General features: G+C 37.7%; 4 protein-coding genes across 5 annotated transcripts in view; all 4 read right to left on the reverse strand.

The window, feature by feature from the left end:
- LOC127645447 (kelch-like protein 24) overlaps positions 1-3,661 on the reverse strand; it is a 43,408-nt gene extending 39,747 nt beyond the window's left edge. Inside the window, exons 1-2 of one of the 2 annotated variants that reach the window (XM_052129069.1) lie at positions 3,579-3,661; positions 3,450-3,472 (exon numbers count right to left, since the gene is read on the reverse strand). The gene's annotated coding sequence lies outside the window, so the exon portion shown is untranslated. Of the gene's footprint in view, positions 1-3,449 lie in introns of both variants that reach the window. The other variant, XM_052129068.1, reaches the window with a different exon arrangement.
- A 2,757-nt stretch (positions 3,662-6,418) lies between these two features.
- LOC127645651 (probable G-protein coupled receptor 148) lies at positions 6,419-7,907 on the reverse strand. Its single transcript, XM_052129326.1, has one exon. It carries the CDS (start codon positions 7,532-7,534, stop codon positions 6,419-6,421), a length of 1,116 nt encoding a protein of 371 aa, XP_051985286.1. The 5' UTR covers positions 7,535-7,907.
- A 176-nt stretch (positions 7,908-8,083) lies between these two features.
- On the reverse strand, positions 8,084-11,095 carry LOC127645456 (probable G-protein coupled receptor 148). Its single transcript, XM_052129080.1, has 2 exons — positions 10,831-11,095; positions 8,084-9,699 (listed from the first exon to the last, which is right to left on the reverse strand). Exon 2 carries the CDS (start codon positions 9,654-9,656, stop codon positions 8,589-8,591), a length of 1,068 nt encoding a protein of 355 aa, XP_051985040.1. The 5' UTR covers positions 9,657-9,699; positions 10,831-11,095; the 3' UTR covers positions 8,084-8,588.
- A 191-nt stretch (positions 11,096-11,286) lies between these two features.
- Positions 11,287-16,409, reverse strand: mterf4 (mitochondrial transcription termination factor 4). The gene is made up of 4 exons (XM_052129081.1): positions 16,337-16,409; positions 15,527-15,908; positions 13,443-13,627; positions 11,287-11,811 (listed from the first exon to the last, which is right to left on the reverse strand). The coding sequence occupies exons 1-4, from the start codon at positions 16,361-16,363 to the stop codon at positions 11,407-11,409; spliced, it is 999 nt and encodes a 332-aa protein (XP_051985041.1). The 5' UTR covers positions 16,364-16,409; the 3' UTR covers positions 11,287-11,406.
- Between the last annotated feature and the right edge of the window lie 1,539 nt (positions 16,410-17,948).

Genomic DNA, 17,948 nt, shown 5'->3' on the forward strand with positions numbered 1-17,948 from the left:
TCAAACTGTGTGCTGCACAATGTAACTTCATATTAACAAATCTGTTTTATTATTTTTGTATGTTTGTTGCAGTAAGATGACAGCCAAAATTGCACCTGGCACATGGGTGCTACTGAAAAACAAGGTAATAAAGAAGTCTGCTAAAGTTGGGACTGCTGAAGTGTCAAACCCTTAATAAAATCATGCTTTTTTTTTTTTAGGATATCCCCAAACAGATAGGTGGTGTAGACTATGGAGTCTTCATGTAGATGGTGAGACATTGTTTTGATATAATTAAACCAATGATTGGTGTGGTGGTGTTTTTATTTTAATTTTATAAAGTTGTTAAATACAGAACAAGGAAGAATTTTTTTAATTTGACGTTTACAGAGATAATGTTCCTTAATTTTTGCTGTTTTCCAGTATGCTCTACATCTTGTCTTGGGAGCACCCTTTGATTTTTACATCTGTAAGTAATTACCAGTTCAAGTAATTGACCTTTATGATCTTGTAGCAGTTGAAATATCAAGATTTCTCTATTTTTGTCTTCCAGTGCGACTTTCCAAACATACGGAGATGGTGGGCTCTTATTCTTCTGGAGAACTTTGGGGTTTTCTCTGAAAGGTAGATACTGGACATTTACTCCAGCCCACCGTTACATTTGCACCCTCTTCTGATCAATTTTAAATTAACCAGATGTATATATTCCAGTGCAGAAACCCTACAAGAGTCCCTTCCATGTGAAGAACAAACTACGCTTAGCAGCAGTGAGGCAGTGTGTGTATATATATATATATATGTATATATAATCTCTTAACATATAATACATTTATATGTCACATTTATAAAGTCACATTTTCTTTTAATATTCTGTAATGAAGGAGCTCCCAATAATCCGGCACATGAAAGAAGCTGTGAAATGGCTCCATTCCAACAGCCATCTGCTCAGGGGTCCAGTGGAAGAGCCTCTTTTCATTCGAATGAATGAAGACGACAAGGAAAAGGACCGCAACAATCTCCTGGAACAGTCAGAAGCTTCCAGAGAGCCCTTTCTATTTCATTTTGTGTTCAGGGATGACATGGAGTTATTTTTGCAAGAATGTAAGGACAAAATGGGCCTGAGAGTGAATTCCTCATTTGATACATTTTAAGTTTAATTTATACAGGATTGTCATGATAAAATGGGCCTACGGGTGAATTGGTCATTTGTTGTATATATTTTTATTGTTTCTTTTAAAATGATGCTGAATTTTCTCACTTTTTTATTTTTTTGAAATGTTTTATTTTACATAAAGAAAAATGCATGCGCACATGTTCTTGTGAAATAAAGTATATTTTATATAAAATGCCCATAAGTTTCAAGCATTATTTTTCACCATCATGATCAGGAAGTAACGCTCATAATACAATGAAATGGATAACTATATACATTTATAAAAGCTCAATGTTTTAAAATGCTTATTGTACTGTACCTTAATGTATCATTATAACATATGTATAAAGTATGATGTTTAGTTTGTAATAAAAGCAAAGTACTCTCCAAAACGTTAGGTGGCGCTACTCGGTTTAGAACGTAAGCTCCGCCCCTCACTTCAGGTTCTGGCGCTGGGGTTCTGAAACTGGTGGTGCTGCGGGTCTGCAGCTGGATACTATTGGATTTAGACCATGATCGGAGGGTGCTTGCTGAGTTTGGTGACAGTGCCACCTATGGGTCAAGAAATCTATTTAAACGTTCAGGATCTTTTTTCATTAAGTCATATTTAATATAATATTGGTATGCGTCATCGACATCATTTCCTGAGCAGTGTGGAGATAACATCACATGTAGTTCAAAAGATAACAAACAATTTTGTGTGCTGACTCTAAACTTGGCATGTCTATTTGCCATAGTTGAGATGTCAACTGAGTGACACAGAGTCTGTACAGTTTTGGACTACAACCAGAAGGTAGGGTGTTCGAATCCCACAGAGGATGTTTTATTTTTATTTTTTTATACTTTTGTTCACCTTAGGGTCTTCACATCTGGCTTACTACATGCAAGTTGTACTTCACCTAATTATTCCTGATACAATTCATAACCACTTAGCTGTAACAACAACAACATTTTAAATTTGTTGTTCTCCCTATCCTTGGTATCTTCCTTTGGTGACTGTTAGGCCATGTGGTAAAGTGTATTGTGCACTGGACTGGAGATCGGTAAAGTAGAGGTTTTTGAATCCTGCTTGGAGTGACTATTATCCTTTTTTTGGGTCAAATAGGCCTTTAGGCCATTTCGGTGCTTGGCCCCATGATTGCTGCTCACAGCTGTTGTATGTTTTGCTATTATTTGCATAACCTTTTTTACATTAACCGGCATTAAATTACTGCACAGAACACTTTAGAAAGGCTGAATTATATACAACAACCTAAAACATTGTCCAAATAGACCTTATGCTCTGTTTAAAATGTTCCCCACCTGTGTGGCCTAAAAGCTCAGCTTAAAAGTTATTTCAGAGGTGGAGCATGTTATTACTTTATTTTTTTATGAAAGATTATGACTGATGAATAATGCTAAATAAAACCATGATTTCATGTCAATTTAAAGTAGCTGCTTTTGTTACGAAAAGAACATTTGTGTTATAAAAAATGGTCTGTCACATGTGTCCAGCCCAAGTGATATATGATGAAAGGCAAACTATTGCACAATCGTCATCGAAATCTGCTCAAGGCACTGAGTTCAGAAATATCTGAGAGAAGGTTATTGGAGAATAGTAAAAACGTCGTGAGAGAGAGAGAGAGAGAGAGAGAGAGACGGAGTTTGCGCGACCTTTTAAAAGAAAGTCATTCAGGTTTGTTTTGTTTTGGAAGTGGGCTAGATTTGAAAGAACGAAGATGGTTGCTCAATATTTCTTCCAAAGCAAAACATGCCCCATGCGGAGTGAAATAATGACGTCATAGCACTAAACTCAATTGTGTAATTTTATATTTAGATCAGTGATTCAGACTCTTTTTAAAAAGGCTTTAAAACACATTGAAAGACTCCCAAAAAATATTTGAGAACTGAGAGTACGTTGCAGATTCTGAAGACTGCTACCTACATTATATATCCCAAAAATACCCAACCTGACGACCAAAAATGCTTTCTCAAATAATAAAAAAACAAGTTCTGCGCACACAAGCAGATTTTATCTGGAGCCTTGAGAACGACTACCAAGTATCAGAACAAATACAACATTGAACACCGTTTAAAATTGTGGAGCCTTTTAAAAGCAACAATGTGACTCTAAATGAACATCTTTTTATGGATTGATGTATGGTTTCTCAGGCAACGTTTTCTGTCTTAGACGTATATTGAAATATTACAATAACGACATATCTGGATACTTCATATGCATTTAAAAAGTGTTTATAAAACTACACAAATGTGCTGATCTCGATTATTTAAGATGTGTTAAAAAAAATAAAAGTTATATATATAAAAAAATCCTCACCTTATCCCTAGGAGGCCAACTTTCTGGAAAACATAAAAAAGTATCAACAGTTAAACTTCCTCAAACGTTAAGGCGATGAAACATCCTTGTATGAAGAAGAGGTCCATAACAGTGAGCACTTGTGCTTACAGTGTAAAGTTTTCTTTGTTAACGTCCGTCTCATAGTCACTCTCCCCGTGCTTTGACACAAAGAGCGCACACGCAGCTTTGCCTTCCGCCGAGCGCAGTTGTCCTGTCAGCTGTTCAGCGGCATGTATATGGGAAATGTAGTTTTATAGATCAGCAATCACAGCACTTCAAGCCGCTTCAAGCCAACCAAAAAACATCATATCCCCTTGTTCTTAGCGCGCGACTTTCCATGTGGCCGTTTGTTGTTTACAAACAAAAACTCGAACAGCGGAGAAGTTCGGAAAAATGGATGAAGACATTGCGTTCCAAACAGCACACTTCTGCACTATTTTACGTCATTTTGAAGTGTAAGTAGTGCGAGTAGTATGTTTACACTGAATATGCAACACTTTTTCAACCGTCAAAACAGAGAGTGGAATTTTATGGCGACGTTCATGGCAAACGTGAACAGTCTATGAAATGTGCAAAGCCGCATAATATTGTTGTCATAATACACATATGGATGTTATTTAATCAAACCAATGGAATTATATTATTTAGATTGAGAATGATAATAAATGTGTATGCTACAAGTATTTTAGTAGAGAGTATTAGCGTCTATGATGATATTTTAAGGCTGGCAATATATATATATATATATATATATATATATATATATATATATATATATATATATATATATATCTAATTTTTTTTCTGTAACTGTAGAACGCTGAAAAACAACGTAGATCTCTGGACAGATCAGGGGAAAAGGAAAGCGTGACCAGAGAGTATTTGGCAGAGATGGGTTACTTCTATTAAAATTATTGGGCGATATAGGAACGCTCCATCAAGGAGCTATGAGAGCCCAGCGGTCAACGGATGTAGAATGAACCAATCACCTTTTAGATACAGACATCAACTGTCAATCAACATCTAGAAGGCGCATGCGCATTAGCGATACAAGCCAGAAAAATTGCGGTTTTTTTGTGAAATATGAGGTAGAGAATCAAAAAGTATGATACCAGTATTGTCAGATTTTATTGCTGATTTGAAATATGTTCTTTGATCGTAATCTTAACCAACCGTTTTTGTGATTTCGGTCTTTCTTCATTCAAGTAGATAGGAGCTGCACTGGCATGACTGGAATTAGCCTCCCGAGAGTGTTCCGAAGATGGCCGACAGTGTACTGTTTTGCTAGAAAGACTTTGGCGTGACAAATGGACTAGAGTGACACCTAAGGGAGCTTCCTGGCGTGGTCATAAAAATACTGGATACAAATATTATTTGTCGATACATGAAACCAGTCATATAATATATGATACACTATGGGATAATGTATGGTAGAAATAATAATAATAATAATAATACGTTTTATTTATATAGCGCCTTTCCATAAGCTCAAGGACACTTTACACTTAATATACATTCAACAGGACAAAGTACATTAATATACATTTCAATAGAAGGTACATCTCAATTACAAAGGGGGATAGAAAACATCAATCAGTAAATATATAGATAATGCTCTGAGAAAAGATGTGTTTTAAGATGAGATTTAAATATATAGAAATAGAGGAGATACTGAGGCTCTGAGGTAGAGAGTTCCACAGTTTAGGTGCAATTTCACCGAAGGATCTCCCACCAAAAGTGGATAGACGAAATCTGGGGATAGACAACAATTTGGAATCGGAAGAACGAAGAGTGCGTGCTGTGTGTATGGATGTAGCATATATAACGAGGTGCCAGATCATAGAGAGAGCGTATGTCAGGAGAATAATTTTAAACTTAACACGGCATGAGACAGGCTGCAACGTATAATTTCATCCATAAATCTGGCTTACTTTATATAAAATGTCATCTAATTAGTAACAAAAACTCAATTTAGGAAAGATCATTTCAGATAAAAAAAAAAAGCGCCAACGCCGCCATCTCGTGGTTATGTCAATAATCTCGCGGGTATTTCGCGCGTTTTCGGGCACTCCATGAATCGAGACAAAACTTTAACACTAGGTGAGGAAAACCCCCGATAAAATAACAAGTTGTTGCTATTGTGATTCAATCAGAGTACCTTTTCAAATAATCAAAAACTGCAATGACTGTAGTCATTGAAGCTACTGAAGAAAACCGGCCCCGTTTTGTCCAAAAAGGCGCGAGCGTTTGACAACTTTTCAGGTCCTATTGCTTAGTGCTCTGATTGCATTTTAAGGGAGAGCATGTAGCCTACTACAAAAATAACTAAGTATCAATATATACGCCAAAATAAAAGTTACAATTATTCTACAATAAAACGGCGGTAACTTTTTTTATTACTGTATCATCAATCAAACTCAATGACGGGATTGATTATGAAATACTTTGACTTTTTCAAGGATCCTAATTTATTACAGTGGAAACAATAAGTAGTAATATATGTCGGAAAGAATGGTAATCATTGTGATATTTTGTAAGGTGATAGGGACAAAGGCTCTATATCTATATATATATATATATATATATATATATATATATATATATATATATATATATATGATTACAAAAAAATGTATCACGTACTTAAATACACCAATTACCACAACTCTTCAATTTAGATTTATTATTCTGAAAACCTTTGTGTGAATGCCATGATATTCATAAAGTTTTCCATTTTCATGTGTAGACCTTTTAATCTCATTTGCTTTAATTTCCTTCTGTGAACAAATTCCCAGTTGAGCATCATAACAGTGTCATCAAAGCTAGCTAATTTAATGTTTTGACTGAAGGAGATGCTGGAAAGCACAGTAACCCTAATTACAAAAGTCTTCTTCACAGGATCAAGTTCAGCATATAAACAATTCACTCCTTGCCACATTCTACTATCTTTACATCACAGGTGTGATGGTTGCTGGCCTCCTCAACCTAAAGAACTGGAACAGCACTCCGCATAGTTCTCTGTAACGGAGCCCATACAGGTAAGGTGCTAAGCCTTTGGGCAAGATTAGTAAGACATGGCACACCACCAGGGACACCCACAGGTTGGCTCTGAGGTCCAGAGTCTTACTCTGTTGGCTGTAAAGCATCAGTTCTATAACTAAAATCAGCATAGGACAAAAAGACAGGAAAAGGTGGAGATAATGAATAAGAAATGTTCCTCTGGCACGGGATGAGGCTTTGCCCTTCCACACGCCTGAATTCCGGGTACAACAGTAGAGGATGATATAACCAGAAAACACCAGGAGAAGGATGACAATGATACCAGTGACAGTCAGCAACATGGAGACATGCAGTGGGCGAAAGTGGCTCACTGTTAAAACCATCAATAAAGGCATTGAGCAGATGTGGAGTGCACAAGGGCCTGTACTATGGTACCACACAAAGATGCCAATAGATGCTGCAGGGAAAAAGACTGAGACGACCCAGATGGCAGCAATTGCTCCATAGGTTCGGGACACAGGCCACAGCGCCAGGTAGCGAAGAGGTGCTAACACTGCAAAGCAGGTATCCAGCACCATTGCAGTTACACTTAGTACTCCAGAGCTGTATAAGACTCCCAATAGGAACAGCAGCATGGCACAGGGCCACTCTGTCATCAAAACTCCAGCTGAATTGATGCATGCACTCAGGATGTTCAAGCAAACAAAGAGCAGGTCGCTGAAGAGAACGTTAGCCAGGAGAAGGTAACGCGTCTGTTGCCGCAGGTCAACACGGGACATTATTCGTACAAGAAGAACAGGAGTGGTTAGCAGCATGGCCAGGAAAGCCAAAATGGGGCACACTTGGAGTACCCTTGTGTGGTAGGGAGGGAGAAACCCATGCCACTCGTGTGCAAACATCTCTACTTGGTTTTCAGAGGAGTTCGAAAAATTTAAAAAATGTCCATTAAACTCTGCTCGACCCGATCTATTGTACCAATTGCCAAACGTGCACAGCAAAGATAAAAAGAGGTCTTCTGCTGCTAGGAAAAAACGCTCAGACCTTCCCTCCATCAGAAGTTCCATCTCTGAGCATGTGTTTGTGTGTCCACAACAGATAGACAGACAGGTAAATGTGTCTCTCCTTCCTGCGGACTGCGGTAAGTGATACAATGGACAGATGTTGATTTGTCACAGACACACTTCATGTTCAGGTCTCCATGGAGATGTAAAAAAAACCCTGGTAAATATCACTTCACAGCTAAATGGATCTGAATTGCACTCAGAGACTCTGGACCAAGGCATTATTATTGATATGTTTTCCTAGAATCAGAACTATTATAAAACATTTACAGTGTTATTTTTGGCCCGATTGATTGGTTAGCATAGAGGCTTAAGTGCCACACAGGTTAAAGACTGATCGCTTATAGGAAACTGGAGGAAGACACAACCATGTAAAAAATGCACATTTATTAAATATCACCATGAGAACAATACAGCTCTATCGACCTTTGACTGGCAACATAGGAATACAAGAATTTGAAGCAATATGGTGGGAAACTGGGCATGCAGAACAAAGGCCGCAGCTGAATATGCATACTTCCTTACTATATAGTATGCCAAAAGCAGTGTCAATGGAGTAGGATATCCGAATCCTCAGTATTCATGTAAGCAAAAAGTTCAGGGATGACCTACTAAATCTGGAAAGATTCTGAAGTGCATATCCATTGAACCCTTTTCTTATGCCACTAGAGCTGCAGAGTATATTGTTTTCATGGTTGTTGTTACTACGTCATATATACGGGTCACTAGACAGTGTCCACGGTCTCATATAAATTAGGTCCAAGAATGTATTTATACTTGCAGTACATACTCCGACAGTATGCAAAATCATGGCGCAGCCTAGATGTATGGCTGTAATTTATATAGTTGCATTGTGAAGATAATTTTTATATAAGATTCAATGCATCCATTCCAGATTGGTGCCATCAATACCTTCATGTTAACAGTAAAATGCCTTCATTGAAAAATAGTATAACATATGAATATATATAGTTATAATTCATAGTCATTTAATATAGTCACTTTCTGGGTGGAGACATGTGTGTTGTTTTTAAATCCATTTTTTGCACAATCATCCTCAAATTTCTAGAGGAACGCTGGATGCCTCTTGCCTCAAGTCAACTCCACTAGGCTGTGCTGATCTGGCTGAGATGTCTTTTTTCCACAACACCTGCTGAAGAGTCTTGTAAATTTCACGATAGCGTAGGATGTACAGGTAAGGAGTTAAAGAGCGTGGCAGCAACATAAGCACGCACATGTTCACCAAATCAATCCACACTCCCACATCACTCAGAGTTTCATCTTGCTTTAAAAGAGCCAGCTCAACTGCAAAGACCAGTGCAGGAATGAAATACATCATGAGCAACAGAGTGTGAGCCAGGAGCGTCATCCGTGCTCGGGAGTACCGACTACGCCATATTCCCGAAGTCTTTGTGATGATGTAGAGACGGATGTAAAAGTACACAATGAGAGCCGTGCAGAGGCTAACAGCAAAGATGAAGTACAAATTAATGGCAATCTTCATCTTGTGATCCAATGAAAACAACGCAATCAACACCAAACAAACCGGCCGCTTTTGTTGGCTGTTGTCCATCACCAACTCAAACATTACAAGAAGAGAAACTGGGCACAATGATGCCACAACCCACAAGCTCATGATTATCTTCCTGGTCCGGGATGCTGGGAGAATCTCATTGTAACGTAGCGGCCAGCGTACCGCCACATACGTGTCGATGACCATCAGTGTGAGGGTAAGCACAGAACAACTGTATGTGGTTACCGTGCTTACCATCATAAACTCGCATAGCATGTGGGGCAAGAACATTCCCACTTTGTTGCAGGACACAACTGCGAGGTTTATGGTGAGAAAGAGCATGTCGGCGAAGAGCGTGTTAGCAAGGAGCAGGTAGCGGGTCTCCTGACGTAGTGAAGGGAAACACAGGATGCCGAGAAACAGTACAGGGTTGACCAGCATTGTGGCAGATGTTAGTAGAACAGTAGGGATGAGGAACATATCCATGTGTCTGCTTTTCATTATGGAGAGCCACTCCATAGAGATGTTAACAAGGAGAGATGGACACATACTGAGAGTGGCTGAAGGGCATTCACCCCTGAAACTGTCTCCAGCTAAAGAAGACTCCTCCATACGTTGAGATAGGAACAGTGGATCACCCCTACGGTTTGTCTACCTACAGAAAACAGGAACAAACATAGAAACACGAGCATCATTTAATGTTAACAGGGTATGACCTGTAAGAGAAGGATAAGGTTTCTGATAAATGTTCATACCACTACAGTACATGGAAATATTTTTTTTAAATGGTTATAATGGCCTAAATCCTATCAATTTGTTTAGGAGATCCTGTGCAAATCGAAACTGAATGATAAATAACTGTTAAAAGGAACATCATACAGGGTTCCCACACATTTTGAATAATGAAATTACTTGACTATTCTTGTCATTCATGATTATTGGATACGCATAAAAAGAAAGAATCATTTTATAAAGTTGCACTCACAAAGGAATGTTAAGATGAAATATTTTAGCTCAGCATTGCCTAATAAGTAAGATTTGTATTGACTAGAAAGTTTCCAACGCTTATTCCCAAAATCTTTTAAGATTTAATTAATTTGACATTTCCGGACCTGGGAATCCCAATTTTAAAATTCCCTGATACTTCAAGCTTTTAATGACAATCTTTTTTCATCTCTCATTTCTATGTATCTCATCCCAGCTGATAGGATGTGGGTCTCAGCAATGAAATAGAACAAATAGATAGTCCATACTCGGTCTATAGTATCAGAATGGATGTTTAAACTTTTTTTCTTAGGTTTTTCCCAATAGAACTTTTAAAATCCCTGTGAGAAACCCATAAAATGGACGTCAAGTTAAAAAAGCTCAAAGTGATGATGCAGCATGAAATTTGTTTTTTGTACAATCTTAACTAAATATTAAACTCATTTAAAAAATCTATTAGTTAGTAGAATTAGATTAGCTTAATAGACAACATTAAAGTTTCATTTGAAATTCTTGACTACACTAGTCATTCCAAAGCCATGTCAGAAATAAATCTTATTTGCTGGTCTTGCAAATCTATGCAAAAATAATACAAATAGGTTGTTCTGATGTAAATGCCTGTCTTAAATACACACGTCATAGTTCTAACGTATTTATAGTCTATATTATAACTATACTATATTTATAGTCAATATTGTTCATTTTCAAGATTTATCAGTGACGTGGTAACACATGGCCTACAGAGAAAGAATGAAAAACAGACACATTGATTATTTATTAAGTAAGTGTTCATATAACTTACCTTTTCCATACAGCCAAATGTGCTGCAACCTCTACTTCGATCCACGCCTCCATTAGACTGACTCCCCAGATCAATACCTCACAAATCTGCCCTTGTTATCAGTGAGCAGGCGTTTCACTGATGCGCACAGGTCTGTAAATGATCCCTCATCGCTAACACTCTTCAGGCTCTCCATGGTTACTCAACATTTGGTGTAAATTGTGCTGACCCAACCCATGGCAGGCCGTTCAGATAAACTAACACTATTATTACATTGATGTTCCTGCCCACTACTACGCATCTCATATCCGCTGGTAAAGATTATAAAGCAAAACATGAGATGGAGGGTTTACATGCAAATCATATACAAAAATGTTGGCATGACACCAAACCTGAAACAAATGACCAAACAAATGTTGGGAGTCACAACACAAAACACTACTTCTTATGAAAATACTATTGGTTTGCATTTTAACACATGAAATGCTGTTATTAGATTTCCCTAACAAACAATAAAACATTAAGGAATTCTGCTGAATAAACAGTTTTATTCTTTCCAAACAGAAATATAAAGAATAAATGGTACAAAATGGATCTTCATTTCTTGTCCCTCTTGTAGCCAGTGTTCTTGTCAGGCCTTCTCCTGTTCTGTTCAACATCATCATCATCATCATCATTCTCACATAACTCCACTTCCTCATCACTGCTATACTCCTGTTCTCTTTCCTCTTCTTCCTGCTCTCTTGCCATCATCTTACGGAAAACATGGAACTCTTCTGGTGTTGCCACGGCGACTTGCGTCAGGTAGGTTTCCTCGGTGACGCAGAGGAAGTCTTTGAGTGGGGGGTTGAGGATAAGTGTTTGGCCCTTCTTGTCTGGTGTCTGGTACAGTCCTCTCCGCTCAAGGAAACAGTGACGACACCGCAGCTCGGACAAAGAAAACCGGAATAGCTTCGCCTTCACCATCTCTGCCTGCCTCAAACCCATGCGGAAATATGCATACTGTGGACAAAAAACATGCATGTCAGTCCGCAACTAATGTAAAGGACTGCCCTTAGTCAACTATATGATTCACTATGATTCAAATGTACCACACAATAGTGAAACATCATAAGAACAACATTTAAAAAGAGTTTATTAAAAAATTGAAATTCTGTCATCAACCAGGTTTGAACGCGTGAAAGCGCAAATGAGATTTGAAAGCTAAGGCTAAAGAAAAGATTTTCGATGTATAGCGACTTCTCTTCTTCACACAAAGCAATTATACACTCACCGAGCACTTCATAAAGAGCACTATGGTCCAAATAAAGTGCCTAACGTGGTCTTCTGCTTTTGTAGCCCATCCACATCAAGGTTCGACTTGTGCATTCTGAGATGCTATTCTACTCGATACAATTGTTCAGAGCAGTTATCAGAGTTAACGTAGCCTTTCTGTCAGCTTGAACTTGTGTAGCTATTCTCTGTTGTCCTCATCAACAAGGTGTTTTCATACACATAACTGGATGTTTTTGATTTTTGGCACCATTTTGATTAAACTAGAGACTGTTGTCCATAAAATTCCAAGGAGATCAGCAGCTCCAGAAAACCTCAAACCAGCCCATCTGGCACGAACAATCATGCCACAGTCGAAGAGAGATCACTTTTTCCCCATTCTGATGGTTGATGTGAATATTTATGAAGCTCCTGACCCATATCTGCATGCATCGCACTGCTGCCACACAATAGGCTGATTAGATAATCACATAAAAAAAGCAGGTGTACAGGCGTTCCTAATAAAGTGCTTAGTGAGTGTACATTTTCAGAAGACTTGGAAAATCGTGCACAATTTATATGGATTACTTTAATCTTAATGGTACTGTTCTTTCTTTTGGGGTTTGACAGCCGTAGTCACCATTCATTTTCATTGGAAAAAGCAGGCTAGACATTCTGCTAGCTAACACCCTAGGCATTTCATGGTAATAAATCATCAAATAAAATACAATTATATCATGCATGTTTAAACTGATATGGAGGTGGGTAGATGATAACAAAATGTACATTTTTGGATGAACTATTCCATTAAGGTTAGAGGACATCACATAATAGGCGATCACTTACCACAAAAACCATAAATTAAAATATTTTAAAGAATAGCCACAGAAGATCAGTAAAGTTGACATTAGCTATGTTTCCATCCAAGTAGTGGCTATAATTTATGCAAAAAAACATAATATCACAAAAGTAATGTGTGTGTGTGTGTGTGTTGGGGGGGGGGGGTTTCTCCCCTTTTTCCTCCCAATTTGGAATGCCCAATTCCCAATGTGCTCCAAGTCCTCGTAGTGCCAACGTCAACAAGTGCATTACCGTAGAGTAATAGTGCATGTAGAGGTTTCACACCATCCACGCATAACTCACCACGCGCCCCACCAAGAGCGAACCACATTATAGCGATCACGAGGAGGTTACCCCATGTGACTCTACCCTCCCTAGCAACAGGGACAATTTGGTTGCTTAGAAGACCTGGCTGGAGTCACTAAGCACGCACTGGGATTTGAACTAGTGAACATCAGGGGTGGTAGGCAACGTCTTTACCACTGAGCTACCCAGGCCCCCTGGAGGATTTGTCTTTTGTACATCTGTAACACCTGCCTTACCTGAAATTTGTATTCCAGCCGTGCCAAGTCCTCTTCCAAAACCTCAGGTGAGTCTCTGAGGATGTCTGTGACCTGCTGAACAGTGAAGTGGCATTTTTCTCTGAGCAATCGAGACACCATATTTACCCTCTTGATTGGCAGGACAATGACATTGGGGAAGTGACTGATCACCCTCTGCAGACTGCCTGTGGAAAGGGCAGATTTTAGAAACCTACAGTAATAAAACTGCAATGGTTTAAGCATTATCTTTGTAGAAATGTGCTTTTTATACAATTGGATAAGCCATTTACAAAGGTCATTATTATTATTATTATTATTATGTAATCGACAGGGTTGGGAGGGTTACTTTTTAAATGTAATTCGTTACAAATACTTAGTAACTAATGTAATCAGTAACTTAATTCAGTTACCTCAATAAGAAATTAATGTAATCAGATTGCTTTGTTTTTTTTTAATTGCCACAAGATCGCATATGTGATTAGTCAAGAGAAAAGCAATATTTTCTCGAAGATTTTAATCATGCCTTCTGAATATAAACGAACCATGTTTGAGTAATGTAGCTATTATTATAAGAAAAAAACATGAAGCAGGGACAGTGCCTCCTTATTAGGAAAACAGAATATGTTAAAATGTATAACTCCGCATTTTAACCAAATTATTTTAGCCTTTTACAGAAACTGGTTTATTTTCTCATCAATCAAATACAGTTAGAACAGATGGACTAAATTATGTCTTGGTTAACATTAAACAAAATCTAACAGGATATATCTCAAATAAAAAAAAACTACCAAGTTAAATTCTGCCATGTACTGCAGTTAGCATTGCAATTGGCACGGACCATTCATTAACTTCCGACTGTAATAGGTAGATCACAAGCTATCTTCTTCATCATTATTATTATTATTGCAGTGCCTCCATTGTCTGTCCTCTACTTGCTCACGATCCAGTCAAACATCACCAGCTAACGTTTATGGGTGGTTCTGTTTTACAAAATCCTGTTTTAAAGAATAGATCGAAATAGATTTAAACCCTTTTAGTGTCTTGATTTATTATTCCTACTTTCTATGAGTTTTTAAATGTTACATATGCCAGTATTTCTTCCTCACCCAAACTGCTCTTAACAATATATTTATATTTTTTAAAAAGTATCAAAATCAGATCAATTATCCATTGCACTTTTCCCCTAAGAACATTTTCAATTAATTTGGTCTCCATGTGTACAATCTGTATTTAAAAAAAAAAGAAATGCTGTACCAGTTACTGTTGTCATTACAACATGACTGCATTTCAGAGAACAGTTTTAACATAGTTAAGATGGAAATGAGAAGTCAAAGTTTCAACAGTAGGCCACCCGTGTACCTGAACACTGGCCATTCGCCTGGGGAGTGGTCGTTTCTCCACTTCCATTTCTGCAACGTCGAAAACGATCGACAGATGGTCGGACAGCGAAATTAGGGATCACTTATGACTAATTATAGCTGTCCTAGCTAACGTGATATTCGTGTGGGTCTTACCTTAAAATACTTCTTTAAATTATATGTCAGATCCTTGAAAAATCACTGCATCTTCACAACAGGAAGGTAGCCTCTAAATTGCACTGAACTGTAATGTTGTTTATCTTTTCTTCGCTGAAGAGACATGAATGTAGAAATTTCCACAAAAATAATATTTCTCCATTGGCCATTGTGATGAAACAGTCCTTAATGGTTTGACCTTGTTTGCCTCAAGAGCACAGTGTTGATGTGAGTCAGATGTTATTAGCAAATGCGACAGTATGTGGCACCAGATTCACGTGAATCACGACAGAGAACCAGAAAAGATCTTGAGCGTGCATCTGATCATATCTGTATTCTGTACTAAAGGAAGCAGCGGCCTTTTCATTTTATGTCAGGAGGAACTTTTGTGTTATAAATTGTAATCCTGCTAGTACTCCCAATTTTGACCAAATGTAACTATAATCTGACTACATTGGCTTTTTATGTAACCGTAACGGATTACAGTTACACAATGTTTTGTATCCTGATTATGTTACAAGTATTCCGTTACTCCCCAAGCTTGGTAATCGATCAAAGCATGAACATTACCTTCTACCAATCCCAGCTGCCTCAGATGATCAATGCGTTGCTGTAACTCCATGCCCTTCAGTGAATATAACTTTGGACATTTCTGCATTATTTTAAGGATACTTGATGGATTTAAGCCCAGGATTAACAGTGCTGTCAGTACAGAGGGAACATGCTTTCCACGGCTCTTTATCGCGCCTTCATGCATCTCCTGGGCTTGAGTTTCTGTAAAGCCCATCTCAAGAAGAGATGGCATGGTAAGCTGGTTCACAGGTCTGTGTGTGACCTGACTGTGAGATGATGAACTGGCTTGATTGGGCTCCTTTTGTGTGGAACAGAATGACATAAGACCTCTGCTCGTCTCCACAGGACAAACACTCCATCTCCACATCCATCGTACTATCTGAGATAGAGAGGAAACAAATGCTGTTCAGTTCAGCATACTATCTCTCTATCTTAGTGAATATATGTCATTTTAAAATGCATTTTAAAATGTAAATATATGAGATGATTAAACATATACTACTTCTAATCAACATTTAGCTTCTGTGCAGTTCAATTTAATATTCGGCGTCAACAAATAATTTGTAAATTAGCTACACCTCTTTATTAAACTCGACTTATTGTCTGCCAATGTTTTTTATGCATCGCAAAAGAGTTTACTTATTTACTCTAGTTGACCTCAAGGACTCCATAACAGAACAAGGAAACTGTTCAGTATTTTGCAATACATCTTACGGCAATTTGCGTAGCAGTTCTAAAACATTCATGTCAGTTTGTAATGTCTCAAATATCGGGTGTCAAATCATTGATTTATCATTTCGTCCTCACCTGCCGTCGGCAAGCGTGCGCACTCATACTGTTGCGGCATCAGATCCCCACTGAAACTATACACAGACTTCTTCTTATTCTTTTTTTATGGCGGCTCATAAACCAAAATAGTGCATTACCGCCACCTTCTGTTAGCAAGGACCACTACCTCTCGGAACCAATATTTTCGTCTGGCATTGCGTGTTTAGCTCCTCCAGCCTCATACTTAGAGAGCCTCACAGTCCCAGGATCAGCACGATGAAAATAAAACCCATATAGTATCACCTATATTTGACTAATTATTATGCAATCTTAGGGAAAACCCATTTAACCTATTCCTTCCTATCTTTGCACACACATGCAGTATATTAGCACATATACTACATACTGACGAACCTACATATACATACCTGCATCTCTTTCTCTCTGGCCCGAGGCCTACATATCTCTATATCGGATTTATTAAACATAGATTTCAGAAACTGTATCAGTGCTTAACTAGTTCCCATTTCTGGCTTTAAAATATTCCTTAATGAAGGATTTATGATAGCATTTCCCCTCATTGCCTCCATTAATTTTCTCTTTCCCATATATATCTCCTGCAATGAATTAATACATGTTCTACTGTTTCCTCTTCTACACACCACTTGTATTTACCTTTTGGATGTTTTTCTATTAAGTGCAACATTTTATTTAATCCAGTATGCCCTAATCTCATCCTTGATATTGTTTTCCTCAACCGTATTCCTACAAGATACTCTTCCTCTCCCTAATGTTTGTTGAATTAGATATAGCCGTTTACCCTTTGTATCACTATCCCATTCTTTATATAGTCCTTTTTAATTACAAATTTAATCTCTGATCTAAAATGTGCTATTTGAAGATCAACTTCATTCTTCTCTGCAGCCTGCTTGGCCAACTGATCTGCTTCCTCGTTTCCCTCTATACCCACATGAGTCGGGACCCATACTAATTTTACTTCTATATTTGCTTGATATAATCTATTAAAACACTGCAAAATGTCCAGAATTATATCTTGCCTACTGTCTGACTGTTAAGCTTCTATAGCCAAATGATTACGTGTTGCTGATCCATATGTAATACAAAACTGACCATCGTTACATATAGTTTTTTTTTATGCCATCCTATCCGACCCACTCTCTTCCTGACACTCATTGCATTTATAATTCGCTTGCACTTCTCTACAATATATATATATATATATATATATATAAAAATGTGCCCTTTCCAAATTAGCCTTCTATCAAATCACAAAACTAAGAATCTAACAATAGATACTCACTGTAATACTTTATCATTTTAAATTCTTATCCACTTTATGTCTGTAAAAAAAAAAAACTGTCTGTCTTTTCTACTGAGAACTTAAATCTCCATTTAAATGACCAATTTCCTACTTAATTTAATGCCATCTGCATTTTCTGTACACTATTCTAAATTCTTGGCTCTAAACCAAAGAGCCCCATCATCTGCAAACAATATAATTCTGTCAACTGATGAAAATACATAATTAATCATGATAATAAATAACAGAGGACTACACTTCCTTGGGGAGTTCCATTTTCAACCAAACCCGGAGAAGATATGGATTCTTAAACCTTCGCCTTGGTCAATC

This window comes from Xyrauchen texanus, chromosome 6 (genome assembly GCF_025860055.1).
Source record: "Xyrauchen texanus isolate HMW12.3.18 chromosome 6, RBS_HiC_50CHRs, whole genome shotgun sequence".
NCBI classification, from domain to species: Eukaryota; Metazoa; Chordata; class Actinopteri; order Cypriniformes; family Catostomidae; genus Xyrauchen; species Xyrauchen texanus.